Raw genomic sequence first — 17,016 nt, forward strand, 5'->3', positions numbered from 1 at the left:
TTGAATAATTCTTTGAGTGACCCAAACTGCCTGGAAGCATCAAGTATTTACAGCAGCTGTTCTTTTGTGGGCAGTGGTGCATGAAAATTCAAAAATAGCAGAAGAAAACTAATCATTCCTGTTCAGAGATATATGTAAACTGGACAGATAATCTCTGGAACCACCTATGAGATTCTAAACAGCAAAATAAAGAAGGTTATTTCATTATGACTTAATGTTCTTATAATGAGTGGTAGGACAAAGTAAAGGACTTCTTTTAAGTCCAGCTACCTGGCAACAAAACATTTTTTGTAAATTTGAGTTCTAATAACATCATATTGCCTGATTTAAAAAAAAAAAAACTGTTGTCATTAATTAATCCTTGAACACCAGAGTTTTAGCTCCCGTTACCATCCTTTCGACTTCTTTTGAATACGTTTTTCTTTTTTTACTTTTTAAAATATGGCAACCATGTTAAAAAAAAAGTTTTTCTTCAGAATCCATCCTCCAGTGGTAATTTGAGGAGCTCCAGCATGTGAAATAATTGGTTCCAAATTCAGGAACAGATTTGTGAATACAGATCATAATGCATTTGAACAATTTTTGTTTAAAAAAAGTTTTAATAACATTCCTAACCCCTTCAAAAAATAGAAAATAAAAAAACATGTTTGCATTCTTTTCTCATTTGTTCACAGAAATTGTAAGAAAGAGACAAAAACAGAAATTCAGTGGAAGTTTTTAGATTTATTATTGATTTTTTTCCTCCACACAGTGAAATAAATAATATGGAACAGGTAGAAACAGTTTGGCTAGCACATGAAAAAATACTGAATAGCAGCTTTACAGGAAAAAGGGGGGAACAGAGGGGAAAATATCAGGATTCTGAATGTTAGAATGTTTTTTTCATTTAACAAAATGTTATTCAATATTGTTGGCAATTTTTCACATCTCTGCTGAAAGCAGTGGACGTCCAAGAGACGGGTTAACAGGAAAGAAGGGGAAAGGAGGTTTGTTGGAAAGGCAATGGAAAGTAAAGTGCATAAAGGAACAATATCTCACTTTTTCTATGATCAGACCTCTAAAGTGTTAAGCTGCTGCTTCTGTACAGCATAGAAGACATAGAGGAAGACCACATGAGGAACTGCAAGAAGGGTAAGGACAGCAGGAAGAGCCCTAAACAATTCCATATTTGGCCAGGTCGCTGAGCTCCATGTCCCCGAAAGCTTCCCATGGGCAAACCACTGTGATGTCTGTGCCCAGGCCCTCCATGCCGGGAATGTCGTCTCCAAATCTGAAAAAAATAAAGCAACACAAAGTTTGGCATGCATGCCAACAGGTTGTCCTAAACAGATGGGATTTTAGAGAAGACTCTCACCCTTTCTGTCCAGGTTTGGGCGCCTTGCTCTTGAAGGTGCGAGTGGTCCTCTGCTTGAATTTAGGGGGGGCCTTTCTGTCAGCGGGAGTTGCAACGTCTGCCATTGTGTGTATTTGCTATAAGAAAAAGAAAAAAAAAAAGGCACATTTGTAAGACTTACTTCAGGAGCACAGAACCGTAATAAGAAACATTTTAGCTGCAACAAGCACAATCAAAAGTACCGTCTGGATTTGTCGGTTGCTTACCGTTTCTCCAAAGCTGTGTTTTGTCTCTGTCAGCTTCTGGCTTGTTCTACACCTCTGTCCGTCGGAGGCTCCCCTTTTAAAGGCCTCCAAGCTGCTAATCCACTTAGGCTTTCGTTCAATCACTTTGTGCTGTGGCTCCACGCCTCACACGTTTGTAGCAGCTCAGACCCAAATAAGTGAGATGAAGAATACTACGATATAAATACACGGAGTCCTTTCAGGTAAACATGTGTGCCCATGTGTACGCTACAGTAAGTGAGTAACAGTGAGTGTTTACTGTCAGTGACTCTTGACATTAAAAAAGGCCTCTTATTTAGTAAAAAGTTCACTTTAAACGTAAAAAAAATTCATGATAAATTAGTTAAACCAGCTCTCAATAAGGTAGCCTGTAACTGTCGCAGGAGCAAAAGTAGAAGACAGTATTTAAATTAGAAATCTAAAAGGAATTTAAACAAATCCTTGCTTTATACTTAAGAAAATACTTGGAAAATTCAAATTATAGTCTTTAGAAAACCTGCTGATCCTATTTATATTTCTAAAGTTGATATTTTTTGGGCTGAAAAAGCTGGTGTTGATGTGTTTTGATGTTATTTTAATGAGTTTGGTACATTGAGGACAAAATCTATTTTTTATAAATTAAACATTGTAAAGGGACTCCTGCCTTACAACATGTGAATAAAATCGAAAAGTGAAAATACAAAAAGTTCTTTTGTGACTTTAAAAAATTGCAGAACAGATTTACATTTGTTTTTTTGGAAGTTTCACAATAAAAAAAAACCTATGAACATACATCTGATTGATTCCCTTTGTAAAGCACGGAGTTGGAAGTATAATGGATTTAGAATCTGGGAAGCTTGTTGTCTCTGGATGGGTTTTGAGCAGAATATTTTACCGAACGTTTATTGAGCAAAAAATGTGCCCAAAAAGTTTCCTTTGAATTAGTTTTTTTTAATATTCTACTAAAAAAAAGTAAACAGAACCAAACTGCTGGGACAAGACGCAGACACAGTACAACTGCTGCTTATTTGAATGTAATGATTCTCTATATGGGGACAAAGGAAGAATAAAAATAAAACACAAGAAAAAATAATGTCACTAGATGTTCGGGACCGTCAAAATAAATGAACACTCCTAGGCCAGCAAAAAAAACAAAAAAACAACAACCCATAAATATATTTAATTCATATTTACTAAACTAAAAGTCATAAATACCAGTGAGCCAAATCCATGTGGGTTCTCTGGGATTTAGAATTTAAGTGTGCCTTTTAGTCCAGGATAGTCTATCAAACTCACTTTGATTTGTTGAGTCATATTAAGTTTGGTAAACTTTCACAGTGCACGTTTGAGGGTGGCTGGACAAGCTAACACCATAGAAGTCGACCCTGAATTTGGGGTGTTTGCCGAAAAGAAGGCTCATCAAAAAGAAACAAAACATAAGAAAGAATATATAGAGAATATTTTATTCACAAGTGCCTACACCTTTGTGGTAGCACATTTTTTATTTTCTCATGTTTCTGAAAAGAACACATACACTTGTATTATGATGGTTAGGGTGTGAAGGAAAAAGTTCAAACGGTGACTAGATTTGATAAAATAAAAAAATAGCTGAAAGATGCGTCCTGGTTTGTCCTGGGTGAGAATCTGGGGCGTGCGACATAAGAGTGCAGATGCGATCAGTCACATGGAGGCAGATCAAGAATACTTAACATTCAAGCTTTTAATCTGTCCATCCATGATGGCCTGGGCGTGAACTGCAATACACTTTTAATGACCAATTAGTGACTTAACACCATCTGACACCAACTTACTCTTTTTATGGGAATTTTATGTAATATAACCAAAACTTCACCATCATGTTCAGTAAACATACTCAGCACAACAGTAATCTGACACATTTTTAATTAAAAGCCATAAAGAAAATAGTAGAAGTGTCTTTAAAGACACAGATGTTGAGCTAAATGTTGACTTGATATCAACTTTTTCAAAAAAAGATATTGCAAAAAACTTTGTTCCTTTTTAAAAACCTTTTTATTGAGTAAAGACCAATTTAGTTTTCCCTCCATGGCGCTTTATTATGCAAGGTGGCTAACGTCAGCACATGGCAGGACACATTAAAGCAGGGATTAGAGGAAGGAGGTGGGAAGCATAGGAGTATAAAAGAAGTCATAAAGCCAGATTAGCAAAGACTAAAGCTGACCAGAGACCCGTACTGCTGCTCCTACAGGTAAGGCCCTCATTTTGATTCAAACTTATGTTCGTTATTTTTCCTTACAATTCCTAATGTTTTAAAACAGATCTAAGATTTAAAAACTGCTACTTTTGTGTCTCGAGTTACTACATTTGACATCGCATTTCAGTTCCATTAAGACAAAACTGAGGGGATCACAGTTGTTCAGCCACCAAGCCAAAAAGCTTGGTGTATACCCAAAGTTTATTTTTTATTTTTTTAATAATTATAATATATACTTATTTCAGTGTAAGTACATTTTTTTAACTATTTTTAGACAGATCTATGAATTGCTTTTTGAAATAGACTTGTACCTGTTTTTTTTAAGGTACATCAAGCCTGGAAAACATGATGTATAAAATATCAATTTTGATAATTGTATACTTACTGTATATATAAATAAATATATATATATATATATATATATATATATATATATATATATATATATATATATATATATATATATATATATATATATATATATATATATATGTGTATATACTGTATATATGGATACTGAACACTAGCCCTCAGATGGGCTAGTGTTCATACACTCTTACATAGCCCATCTGAATAGTTTGTTCATAGTACACCTATCTGTATATCGTGCTTATAGTATTAATATCTGTAAATTATGTCCATAATATTTACCTGTATAGTTATTGTACATACTATAGACCTTTATTCTGTACTTAGTGCTTATTGCACTTCTGGTTAGATGCTAACTGCATTTCGTTGCCTTGTACCTACATGTGCAGTGACAATAAAGTTGAATCTAATCTAATCTAATCTAATATGGCGGCTGAGTAGCTCAGTTGGTAAGGTGAGAGGCTACCATGCAGGAATCCAGGGTTCAATTCCCAGAGGGGAAGAAACAATGGTACTGGGGGCAATTACCATATCAATGGCGTCCAGTTACCATCACTCAGTGAGGGTCCTCAGGCAAGACCCTTAACGCTACCGCCTCCCGAGCGCAGTTCAGCTGCAGCTCACCCCTCCCCCAGGGGATGGGTCAACTGCAGAGAATTTCCCCATTGACGGATAAATAAAGTATCCGAAATAATGGGTTTTCCTGTGCCTTGGCATAAAAATCTTGATTTGTTGTGGTGACCCTTTAAGAGATATACTGAAAGGTAATCAACAACACTTTGTATAAAATATAATTTTTTATCATTTTACATAAACTGTATAAATATTTATCTTGAATTTTTAATACCCTGTGACAAAACTCAAGTAAAAAGGAGTTGAAAAGGACAAAAAAATGGATAAAAAATGTTGAATGATGCAAAAAAAATTACATTTAATTTGGTGACATTATATATTCATCATTTTCAATCTTTATCAGTCTCAGTTTTAACTTTAAAGTGCCAGATCTAATCCAGATGATTAAAATTAGGCATTAAGATAAAGTGTTGAGGTAATATTTTTTACAATAAAGTTTCTGTAAAAAGCAGGAACAATAAACAAGAATTCATTTTTGAATTAATTTCGCTGGGATAAATCTATTGACTTTTTTTCCATGTATATGTAAATAAGTCTAAGTACCAAAATCCCTGAATAATCAGGGTTAGTTGACAAACAGTAAGTGTATTAACTATACTGTCAAAAGAGGCCATGTCACGGTCTATTTCTGTACTAGGACTAATCCTAAAAGCCACAAGTTTTTAAAATAGACCAAAGTATTTTTGTGTACCAGGGTCTTAATATGCTACCTTAATGTACCCTTACCTGGAGGAGTTATGCCATCTAAGCCCTGGGGAATGGGGATGAGAGGATGCTGTAAGAGAGGGTTAAAAATATCAAGATTTACCAACTTTTCCTTTATCTTTAGATTTAGACGGTGAAAGATGGCAGACGCAGCCGTTCCAACACCTGCCGATAAGAAGGCACCCCCCAAGTTCAAGCAGAGGACCACTCGTACCTTCAAGAGCAAGGCCCCTAAACCGGGACAGAAGGGGTAATATATTATGAAAATTAGGACTTTTATTTTGAAAATATCTGAGGAGAATGAAACCTACTAAAATAAAAGTTTTAAAAAAGTTAACACAAAAATAAAATAAAAATCAAGAAACATTAACAAAAACGGTAGTTTTTACCTCGAGATGCATTTTAAGACTCACTTTATCCTCTTTGAGTGCATAAATGATTCACAGGAGAGTAAACGTTTGCCGTTTGGTTGCAGATTTGGAGACGACATTCCCGGCATGGAGGGCCTGGGCACAGACATCACGGTGGTTTGTCCGTGGGAAGCCTTTGGCGACATGGAGCTCAGCGACCTGGCGAAATACGGAATCGTTTAAAAAGCTCCTTCTGTCTTTACCCCCCTGCCTGTTTTACTGTCATGCACTATTGATCCTACACCCATCTCCACCGACCCCTTCCCTGAACTAATTTACAGACTCATCCCACAGAGCTGTAAGCAGAGATGTGTCCATAGCTGATTTATAAAAGATGCATTTATTTATAATTGCTTCACTGAGATGTTCAAGCTTCCAGACCCCCACTCAGATAGCCCTCTGAGAGACTGCAATAACCCCCAAGGATGATGAAAACATCCCTAAGCTCCTCTCTTCTGCCTTTTCTGTCACCCTTCCCCTCTTTGGAGCTATTTTCTCTTAATGTACAGATATTTAATAAATATAAATATATATTTTTATTTTTAATAATTACTCAAAAGTACTGTCAGGACACTGTTACACAAAAAACTGTTTCTTCTGTGAGTTACTGCTGAAGTTTAATGAATGACAGTAAGGTAAATAGGAATCCACTGATTGTAGCTGATGTGCTTGTGCTCAGTTAAAGCCGCTGCAGTTGGTCTTGTCAATATCGTGAAGGATGGTTGAACTGATTTTTCCATCTGGATGGTCCTACAGACTCCATCTTTCATTTGGCTCATCATGGTATGGATCGTTATTAAACTGTGAACATGAAACTACAACTCTGTTGATCTATTACTGTACATCTTTTTTTTTTGACGCCTTATTAATCCACATCGGATGTTAAGGTTGTATTTAGTTTTTTTATTTTAACGGCCGACTTAAATTTAAATTTATTTTTTGTGAGACTAAAACTGTTGGTTTCTGAGGTGGCAGTGACATTGACTGTATACGAGAGTGTGGCGTCACCCATAAAAAGTGGCTTATACTTCCACCTCTGACAAAATGAAGTCAATTCAGTTGCCATTTTTTGAAAATACGTAAGACACCATGTTGGATCCAGACAACGAATGTAAGCATTAATTGGTGTGAGTCGTTGTTTCTATGGAAACCACTCTCACCAATCAGAGCTTGTTGGAAGGCCACACACCTACCACTTATAAGCAGGATCAGGAGAAATTGTCAAAAGTTGTGAACATTGGACATAGGGGCCAGCAGCACCACATACTTTTATTGAAGCATTCGATTGGTCAGTTTATAACTTGAATGACTAGCACTGCAAAAAACTACAAAAGAAAAATCTTAGGAATTGCAAAAATATTTTAAAAAAGGTATCAGAGTGAGAAATAGACAAATAGATCTGACAAATAGAATGACTGACTTAAAGTGGTTTATTTCTCAATAGAAGTTTATAGGATTTGGGCTTTTTTTGTGGCTGCTTCTATAGGTCAAAGGTCAACGTAAACACAGAAAATGTCTCACGCTCTGATTGTAAAGTATGGTAAAAGCTAACACATTATTTTAGCAAATTTAATGAAATAAGCTTTCACATTTTTTTATCCCATTTTGATGACGAAGTAGAGGTTGTACTGTAAGGTTATTATTTTTGTCATTTTCACACTGGGCTGTTTGGTCTGGACCAGTGGGTTTTTCTATCTCAGATGGTTTACGTTGTAAAGCAGTTTTGGAAGTTCAGTTAAAATACCTGAAACTAAAGATCCCAGTGTTTGTAAAAGTGAACCCTGATACAAAAATATATAAAGTTGGCGAAAGCAAAAAATGCTTAGAGAATAAAAAAGAAATTTGAAAAAAGTTAAAAAAAATAAAAGGAATGTCTCATCAGTCAATGTGGTGTTGGAAGGATGTGCAGAGGCATATTCGAATATGATTGTCAGCGGAAGAGTTTCTTGTGTAAAATATCAAACTACTTGTCCAAGTCCACCACTGTAAAAGTCAAAAAATTAACTAGTTGCCTATACTTTTACAACTGTAAACTGGATCAAATGCATTAAAATTTGTGTATGTGTGTATTGTGGGTTGCCATTTCCCTTTGGCAGCTGTGGTGTAGAGGTGAAGCAGTCAACGTTCGTTTGAAAGGTTGCATGTTTGGTTCCTGCATTGTCTTCCTATGTGCCACTGCATCCTTGGGCAAGAAATACTGAACCCATAATCCACCTTAGACAGAAATGTTAAAGTGGAGGTTTGGCTCAGTTGAAGTTTTTTAATCTTTTTTTTTTTTTTTAAAACAAAGCTTCAATAGTTAGGGATATCTACTATGTTGTCTTGGTTTTGTCATGAAAAATCGAATTGAAATGCTAGTCTAAGGAAAAAATAACGGTAAAGAAAACACAACTGTTAATCAAAAAAGGTTTTAAGTTTTTAAAATACCTTTAAATGCAACCATTCCCCGAGCATTTTTGTAAACTTGTTTCACAGCCACAAGAGCAACACTCAGTTTAATGCAAATAGCATGTACCATATATTGACTGTTGATATAATACATGAAAAAAAACTAACATTTAATTAGGCTTAAAATGTTATGAAATACTAACGTGCTAAACTAAACCTTTAAGCATTTCCTATAAAATATATCAAACTTATTTACAAACATGTTTATATTAAAACGTGTCCCATAAACTACAGCTTTAATGGTTTAAGTTAAACAGATTTTCTCTCGTTTTCATGAGACGCTTTTATCTGCAACCACTTGATTTTTTTCAATTTCCAGTGAGTTTGCCAGAACACAGCTTTGAATCGAAAATTATACATTTTACAAATTATTTTAGTTAATTATAGAGAAATCGAAAGATCAATAGATCGATAAGATAAATTAAAATGATTCTTTGAATAAAAAGGATAATTTTATATGTATTACATGTTACATGTAATTTCAACAAAATAAAACTAATAATAAAGGCTGCTTTTTTGGCGTTAAACATGTCATTGGTTATTGAGTTTCCTTCCTTAACATAAACCGGACAGACAGACCTTAACTTTTCTGATAATGTAGACGCCACTGTTCAGATTTACATTACTAAAAAAACAAAGAAGTAACTTTAAAAATAAAACCAGGAATCTCAATCACAACAAAACATTTTTATAGAAAACATTGTACATGGACATTCAATAACAAAATAACCCCAAAAATAATAATAATAATGATAATAATGGCAGTCAAGGAGAATAAAAACAACACAGGACAATTTGATGAAAAAAATACCAAAAATGACCACTTTTTCATTTTTTTATTTAACACCGTGGCATAAAAACCATGATAGGAAAATGAAGCTGCCACGTTATTTATGTCATCATTATTTTTTTTACATGTTTTTTTGCCAAATAGCTGTGTGCTCATGTTAATTAGTAACCACTAGCTGCCCCTTAAAGAAATTTAGTTGTAAAGGGTGCAGCACGGTCTGCAGCTCCAAATATAAAAAAAAGACACAAGATTCATGCAAAACCTTCTCTTTTTTCTTCTTCTTCTTCTTTAACCTGGACAAGGATCACTCATGCTGGTTTATCCATGCCATCAGTGGTTCCAAAAGTCAATTTTTTCCTTGTTTTGGTAGCACTTTTTAAAGTTAGAAACCAGAACATGCTGGGAGACTCTTAGCATCTTTGGCTTGTGCCCTTTTTTTTCCTCTAGAACACATTCTATATCATTCAGAATATATTATACCTCCCCAAAAAAGTTACACTGTGAGAAGAAGTATGACTTAAAAAAAAACTAAACAAATACTAATCTGACTTTTCTTTTTTTTTGCAAACGTGAAAAATGGAAACCAACGTTGAAATAAGTTTTAAGGACCCATTTTGAACACAGATCACATTCTGTTTGTACGGATAATAAACACTTGAGACTTTTACTGGAAATCTGGTGCAAGCTGACAGATTTAACCACTGAAATGCCAGGAATCTGCTTTAAAAACAAAAACTGATGGGAAAAAAAAACATCATTGCAGTAAATAAAAAAACGGATAAGTACACAAATGATTTGAACCAAAGTGCCACACATCTATACTCGTTCACTTCAAATCTGCAAAATTTCAACGCATAAAAAGACAGATAAGAGAAAAGTCCAGCTGTTTATGTCATTTTTATGATTCAGCATCATGCCGGCAAATCCTATGATCGATCAAAGGCCCAGATAGGCTCCAGATTATTACAAGGTCAAAAAAAAAAAAGATAAAAAGAGACGATAGGATAATGAGAATAAAACACAGATAATATATTTATACATACGGCAGAAAAATGTGCTTTCTACAAATCTTTGGAACACAAACAAACAAACAAAAAAGCCAAAAAGCCACGTTTTAGAAATATAGTGTACAATAGTATAGAAATATGCACAATAGTTATGTGTTTTGCATTTAAATATTTGCTATTAACTCACTAACTGAATCTCTCTCTTGTTCGGTAATTGCTGTTGGCAGCATCTTTAATGCAATTACCATCTAAAATATACTTAAGGAAGACTCAATCGATGCTGGACTCTATAAAAGACGGAGAACGGTGAGGAGAATCTAGATAAAAGTTGGGTTTTGGATCATCGAGTACCTGAGCTGCAGGCTTGTGGGCGGATGATCTAGTTTGGACTTACCTAAACAGGAGAAGGTCTGTAGTGTCGCACTGTCCGTAGTGTTGCTTGCACACAGTTTGGTGAGACCCCATGCAGGAGAATGTGAGACACAGTCGTGTAATATATCTGAGACGTGGAGTATTTGCAATGTCGATACTACATTATGATCTTTTTTTTTGTTTTGTTTTTTGTTGAACCTCCATCACACCAGCAACTGCTATGCAGCTGAGTCAAACAAAATAACGGTATCATATTAATGAATAATTACAACAGTAATAATAATAATAATAATAATAGTAATTGTAATAATTTGGTACTTTTTTCTCTCTAAACTAATTTCTTTGCATATCAAGAACTTTAAGTTTAAAGGTTTACCATTTCCACATACTAAGAAAACTTGAGGTAAGGAACAGCTCTAATAAACCCTCCCCTCCATCAGCTTTCCATCGCCCCCTCCATGCAACAGTGCAGAGATGCGCCTCGTCTCCTCGGCATTCTCCTGCATCTCAGAAAAAATTTGCTGCTTTTGTCTTTCGAGGGCCTCGCCACCGTGGTTCCTGGCGCTTTCCATCACCTCGCGTTCTACCACGGTTTCGCTTCCCCGCGCTCTCTTTCCTCAAACGGACGGCCTCGACCGGCGCTCGGCTTGTTCGTGCACGAGCGTCAGCTGTTTTTTTGTGTCAGTTGTCCACGCACACAGCTGTTGGAAGAACATCTGGGCTCCCGTCCCCAAACCTTGTGCAGCTGAGTGCCGAGGGAATAAGAGGAGGGGGACTATAATACAGTCGTGCAACAGGGAAGGTGGCCGTTGTCAGTCTTCATTTTTTTTTATTTTTTTTTTATTTCCTCTTTTAAAGTTAAGGCCATCCTTCAGTCTTTAATACAGCATTCCTCTATTTATGTAGTAGCGTATATAAGAACATGTGGGACTTCTCTGGGGTGTGGGGGGGTGGGGGATCCTGAAATATCTTTCTCGAGTCGGCTCCACGCTTTACAACAGGGTGCAATCCACCGTCATGACACCAGGGGGAGCTCTTTCAGACTAATTCAATGAAAGAGAAGAGCTCCTGGGGAAGTGTAGTGTCTTTAGTAAGGGGCAAATCTACTGTAGCCCCCCCTGTAGAGCGTGGCCTGCAAAACAACAAATAAAAGCAATTAGTAAATAGTAATTTATTTTAAAAAGTCCTAAAAAAAAAAAAACTTTCCTTGCTCTCACATTTTTTAAACCAAAACCATGTGGAACCAAAACATTTCTGGAATTTTTTCCACAAAATAAATGTGTCGGACGTGGATCCTTTGCAGTACAAAAAGGGGAATAGCAATAAAGATGTGCTACATTTTTAAAATCTGTAAAAAAAAAATTAATCTGCTCTATTCCATTCTAGACATGGCCTGAGTAACTAACATGTCCACTTGTGAAAAAGTGCAGTTTATTCAAAAATATGAATATTCATGAACAAAAACCAAAACAACCAAAAACATTTCCATTTCACTGCAACATTTTAATTTGCATAAGAGTAAAAATACCTTAAATTATACTCCAAATGACCCTCGTCTACATAGGAGGCGAACATCTAACTTAAAAGCTCCATCCAATTGGTCAACAACGAGAAGGGCTCCATCTGATTGGCCAAATGCATAAAAGGACATTTTTTGAGTTGTTAAATACGTCAAGCTACCATAAGATTGTTTTAACACATTTAAGGTTTACCATTTATCAGGATTTTTTCGCCAACTTTTGCTATATGGATATTGCACAGCTTGAAATCACTTTAGCGATAAATTTGTGATTTATTGTGCAGGCCTCGATTTGATGAAAACAGCGTCATTACAAAATTGTCGACATTTCTAGAATTTCGTTAACGTTTTGCACATATGTGTAGTGGAAATGCAGCTAGCAGGGTCTACTGCTAGAATCGACTGGCTTTGAGTCAAGATCAGAACTCTCTGCAGCTCCAGGCGTCTCATGTGGTGGATCATGACTGCTGTCTGTTTAGAGTCACCAACACGTTTGTGAGTCAAATCAGCCTCATAGAAGGTTCACATTAAGCCTGAAACATACATCTCTCAGATGCACCTCTGGAATAATAATTAAAAGAAAATCCTTAGATAAGTTTTTTATATTTCTATTTTTTTATGTAAGGACATGACCTTCATTTAGGGCAGCAGTCAGGCTGCATTCATGCATTAGTAATTTGGCATGTCAACTGTTCTGCTGACACAACACTGCAACATTTTAAAACTCCACTCGACCTGCTGCAGTCTTCTGCTGCAGATCCTGAAACAACGATGCTGAGAGGAGCAATAGAAACGGCAGTGTAAACACGCAAAAAATAAAGGGTTCAGAGGTTAAGTGGTAACTACAGAGCTTAAGACTTCACTTTAATCAAGGCAAAGAACCTTCAAGGCTCTCTAAAAAGGAACCTCTTTTGTCTTCATTCAACGTCAATTCTGCATTAATGCCAGGAATTAAAAATGAAAATGTAAATGAATGACTATCTCGGTCTAAAAGTGTCAGCAGACTACCATCCAAGCAGCAGCCTCTTCGTAGAAATTAAGGGAAAAAAAGAGGATGAGATGGAGAGAAATAATCTTTAGTCAGCAGAGCATTCTTTCAAAACTGCAGTTTTTTTCTTCTATTCTGAAAAATTAAAACAAACTAATGATCATCTTTTGATTCATTGTAAAGTGGAAAACAAAGACATACAAGAATCTGTTTGTCTACAACTGGATGCATCAGAACAGAGCGAAGCAGGGAGCTTGGGACTTGCCCAACATACATTCTTTATCCCTCTATCCCTAATTCACAACAATTTGAATAAAAAAAACTTATGCAAATGCAATTTTGAGTTAGTTTTCATAATGTGTGTTCTCCATCATCTGAAAAATTCCACAACAACATGTTAAAACATGATTTTCATTGGAGTGGGTCTTTAACATCGTCTTTCATCTGTGTGTAAAAAGAAAAACAGGCAGCTGTTTTTTCTATTTCTTTCTCTTTTTTTTTTAACCATAATAGTAGCAGCTGTCTAATCACAGATGCACCTCTAAACTAAAAGGTGGTGCTTGCGTGAGACAGTCTTACCATGGCTCCAACTCCATAGGCAGCTGGCGCGAGAGCAGCATGGTAGGGGTCTGCTGTGTAAACTCGTCCATAGCTGTCAGAGACATCAGATGAGGTTCAGAATCATAAAATCACTTCTTTTTTTTTATTTCTAACCGCTTTATCTGATGAAATGGACTGAGTGACCCCCCCCCCCCTCCCACAGTCCAAACAGGAAGGACCCAAAAAAGCCAGAATTTCATCGACTTCTTCCAGTACTCTGTCATTGGAAGGGGTGTGGTCTTCCAATAAGCTCATTACTGATTGCCAAAAGTGGTTGTCATAGAAATGTTGACTCAGACTGACTTGGATGACATCTTGCTCCAACATGGCGGCCTACATACCCCCCCCCCTAAAAAAAAAAGGCATCTGAAATGCCTTCCTTTGGTTGGAGCAGGAAGTAAGCCATTTTCTATGGATGATGTCACACTCTGTCTATGTCTCATCTATGGTCAATGGGTGAAATGGACTAGAGGAGCCTGAATAGGCTAAACCTGGTCGACTCACCTGTCACTGTATGCTGCAGCTGCGGCGGCGGCAGCGGCTGCAGGAGTTGCTACAGCAGCTGGCTGGGCGTAACGATACGTTGCATAGCCGCCCTACGAGGAGGTGAGGAAGAGGAGGAAGAGGAAAAAAATGAAAAGAAAAAAAGGGGAGGGAAAGGAAGATGAAAACCTTGCTCGTCACTTTTCCTTTGCAGAACAGAAGACTACGGTGATTCTAAAGGGTTACATTGTGAGAGGGGGAAAAAAAACTGCTGAAAGGAGCAAAAGATTAACAAGCAGACAGTCAGCAAAACTGGCTAATCTGGTGCAGTACAGCATTCACGAGGATGTAGCTCAGGCTCTGTGTGGCTCTCTTACTCCATGACTAACTCAGCAAAAAATAGCCTTAATTGTGCATGATGCCTTTTATTGTTGGCAGCACTCGAGTGCTTCATCTTTCCCAGTGTGAGTTAGCTGGAGAGGAAGAGAGACTCCATCGCCATAACTGTACCTGGACCTCCATTCCCTTCCAAAAACGCACAGTTAGAGAAAAAGGAAGGTGTGGTGAGATGATTGTGTCATTATTTATGTTTGGGGTGAACAGCTCACACACATATATATGCAAATCAGCTAAAAGGTAGGGCAAAAACAGCCATCTGGATAAAAATAAAAAGGCAAAAATGCACACTCGTGTGGCCAAGAACCAATCACTGAAAGACACAGCATGCTTTCCCCAACTCAGAACAAAAAAACCCTGGAGGAAAAGAAAAGAGCAAACACACACCACTGCATTCTACCCTACAGAATCAGTCACGATCAAGTCCCTGCAGTCAGAACCACACTGTGGCTGCTAACATGGGGGGGAGGCTGGAGGGGGAGAAAAGAGAGGAGAATGGAAAGATCTACGGGGAAGAGAGAGTCACATATAAGGATGAGAAAATAGGAAAAAAAAAAAAAAGATGCTGACCAGATCGACTGCTTTAAAGAGCAGAGGAGAAAATGATGGTGGAGGAAGAAAGAGAAAAAAAAAAGTGAGACAAAGAATGTGAAATATTTGGGGAGGGCAGAGGAAAGTGGGGGCTTGTCAGCCTTGTAAGTACATCCGCATGCTGACACTGATTCAGTTAGCATGCCACAGGTGAAACAGATAGGGAGATTCCTGGAAGGGGTCTGAATAAACTGCAGAGTGGATGCTTTTTCCCGTCATTCAGCACATCCAGGGTTCTACCAAGCTGCAGCAGACGGCATCCGTCTTCCTATCCGAGGCAAATATCCTCTCAAGCTAGAAACACGTCCTTAACCTGATCCTAATGACATTTATCTTCCGATTGTGATTTGAGCCACTTAATTTAGGCGGCTAAAATATTATTTTTTTGGATTAAAAAAAATATTTATCTTTATCTATTAGTATGGCAAATCTACCCAAGAAGAAAACAAACAAAAATAGAGAATGTGCTGCTCAGCTTACAGGTTCTGTTAATATTATTAGAATGTTTTAATGAATTTTATACAGATTTATGTATGGCTTTAAGTTATTGTATGGCACCAGATAAATAACATTTATTATTAATTATAAAATTCAGGGCAGCGGATAATCAAATGTAATCTGATTTACGACCCTCTTCTAGAAAGAGGTTAATATATACATATCTATATAGATATAGATATATATTAGACAGTTAACACTGCAGAAACGGCTTCTTTTTCCCTATTTATGTGGACTTGTCAAAATATCCATTAAAATATACATACATCAATAGATATACATATAAATATATATATAAGAAAAAATATTTTATTTTTAATTTAGAACTACTTTATATATATATATATATATATATATATATATATGCACAAAAGTTAAGCACAGCCTGTTGGTAAAAAAGGTGCATATATCTCAATCATAGTTAAATTTAAAAACTTTAAATTTTGCGTTGAATCTAATCGGCTTCGCCCTTAAATTTAAACACCTGCTGTTTAATTTTACTGTCAAAAAAAGGCTGTCCTTTAAGATGTGAGTTTCAAAAAGGTTTCAACTTTTTCTTTTCTCCCCCTTCCGTAACTCCACCCCTGTCAGAATCCAGTGAGTTAGTAGAAAAAGACAGAGAAGGCATTTCAATCTCAGATGGTCAATAATGTCTAGCAGCACGCAGTCATTGGAGACGAGGAGAATGCACACTGGCTCTCACACAGAGTGTGTAAACCCTACCTGGGCCAATCTGCCACTAATGTCCTGAAACACTAGTCTACAGAGAGAACAGAAACAGCTATTGTCAACCTGGTCACACACGCGCACGCGTTGCACACAGGCACTCATGATCACATTGGCAGAAACTTGCTCACAAATGCACAGAAACAAACCCTAGAAGAGTTCAATAGTTAATGATTTATGAGTGCGCAACAAACACAGGCGTGGGATCTATTTTTTTTAGACCCTCTAACATGGAAATGGTTGCATTTAAGGTAATAATTGGTTTCTTGTGAAAAATTGAAATGTGGAAAAGTTGTGAATCAAAATGCCTAACAGTTCACGCCTCTATGGGTTTGATCCGTGCTGCGTTCACAGTTGAAAGCCCACAGGTAAAGGTGGGGGGGGGGGGACAGGTGAGGCACCGGAGGAGACTCAGGCATACTTACATAGAGGTCAGCGGCACCGTAAAAACCCTCCTGATACGCCATCACGCTAAGAGGGAGACAGACCACAAAAGGGGGAAAGGACAGAAAAAAGTACACAGGAGCGGTGGAGGGATGTCAAAAGAAAGAAAAGAGGAAGGGGTGATTGCGCCACCATGTGGGCAGTGCAGAAAACAACAGACACGGGTGACAATTGGGGAACGGGGGGGGGGGGGGGGGGGGGGGGGTGC

General features: G+C 37.0%; 3 protein-coding genes across 13 annotated transcripts in view; 1 reads left to right on the plus strand and 2 right to left on the minus strand.

Moving 5' to 3' along the window:
* Window positions 1-703: 703 nt before the first annotated feature.
* Window positions 704-1,743, minus strand: LOC110014956 (retinal cone rhodopsin-sensitive cGMP 3',5'-cyclic phosphodiesterase subunit gamma-like). The gene is made up of 3 exons (XM_020702511.2): window positions 1,600-1,743; window positions 1,355-1,470; window positions 704-1,270 (listed from the first exon to the last, which is right to left on the minus strand). Exons 2-3 carry the CDS (start codon window positions 1,456-1,458, stop codon window positions 1,153-1,155), a joined length of 222 nt encoding a protein of 73 aa, XP_020558170.1. The 5' UTR covers window positions 1,459-1,470; window positions 1,600-1,743; the 3' UTR covers window positions 704-1,152.
* Window positions 1,744-3,709: 1,966 nt separating this feature from the next.
* On the plus strand, window positions 3,710-6,767 carry LOC101158417 (retinal cone rhodopsin-sensitive cGMP 3',5'-cyclic phosphodiesterase subunit gamma-like). Its single transcript, XM_004065710.4, has 3 exons — window positions 3,710-3,823; window positions 5,661-5,786; window positions 6,012-6,767. The coding sequence occupies exons 2-3, from the start codon at window positions 5,677-5,679 to the stop codon at window positions 6,127-6,129; spliced, it is 228 nt and encodes a 75-aa protein (XP_004065758.1). The 5' UTR covers window positions 3,710-3,823; window positions 5,661-5,676; the 3' UTR covers window positions 6,130-6,767.
* A 2,299-nt stretch (window positions 6,768-9,066) lies between these two features.
* Window positions 9,067-17,016, minus strand: part of rbfox2 (RNA binding fox-1 homolog 2) — a 52,207-nt gene continuing 44,257 nt past the window's right edge. For 5 of the 11 annotated variants that reach the window (XM_023955902.2, XM_023955893.2, XM_078945465.1 and 2 more), the window contains 4 exons: window positions 16,790-16,835; window positions 14,175-14,266; window positions 13,650-13,722; window positions 9,067-11,695 (listed from right to left, as the gene is read on the minus strand). In XM_023955902.2, coding sequence (XP_023811670.1) covers window positions 11,651-11,695; window positions 13,650-13,722; window positions 14,175-14,266; window positions 16,790-16,835 — 256 coding nt within the window. In that variant the 3' untranslated portion in view covers window positions 9,067-11,650. Of the gene's footprint in view, window positions 11,696-13,649; window positions 13,723-14,174; window positions 14,267-16,361; window positions 16,399-16,789; window positions 16,836-17,016 lie in introns of all 11 variants that reach the window. The other 6 variants (XM_078945440.1, XM_023955900.2, XM_078945463.1 and 3 more) reach the window with 3 other exon arrangements.

This window comes from Oryzias latipes, chromosome 1 (assembly GCF_053564925.1).
Source record: "Oryzias latipes strain Hd-rR chromosome 1, Olatipes_Hd-rR_3.1".
In the NCBI taxonomy this organism is placed as follows: Eukaryota; Metazoa; Chordata; class Actinopteri; order Beloniformes; family Adrianichthyidae; genus Oryzias; species Oryzias latipes.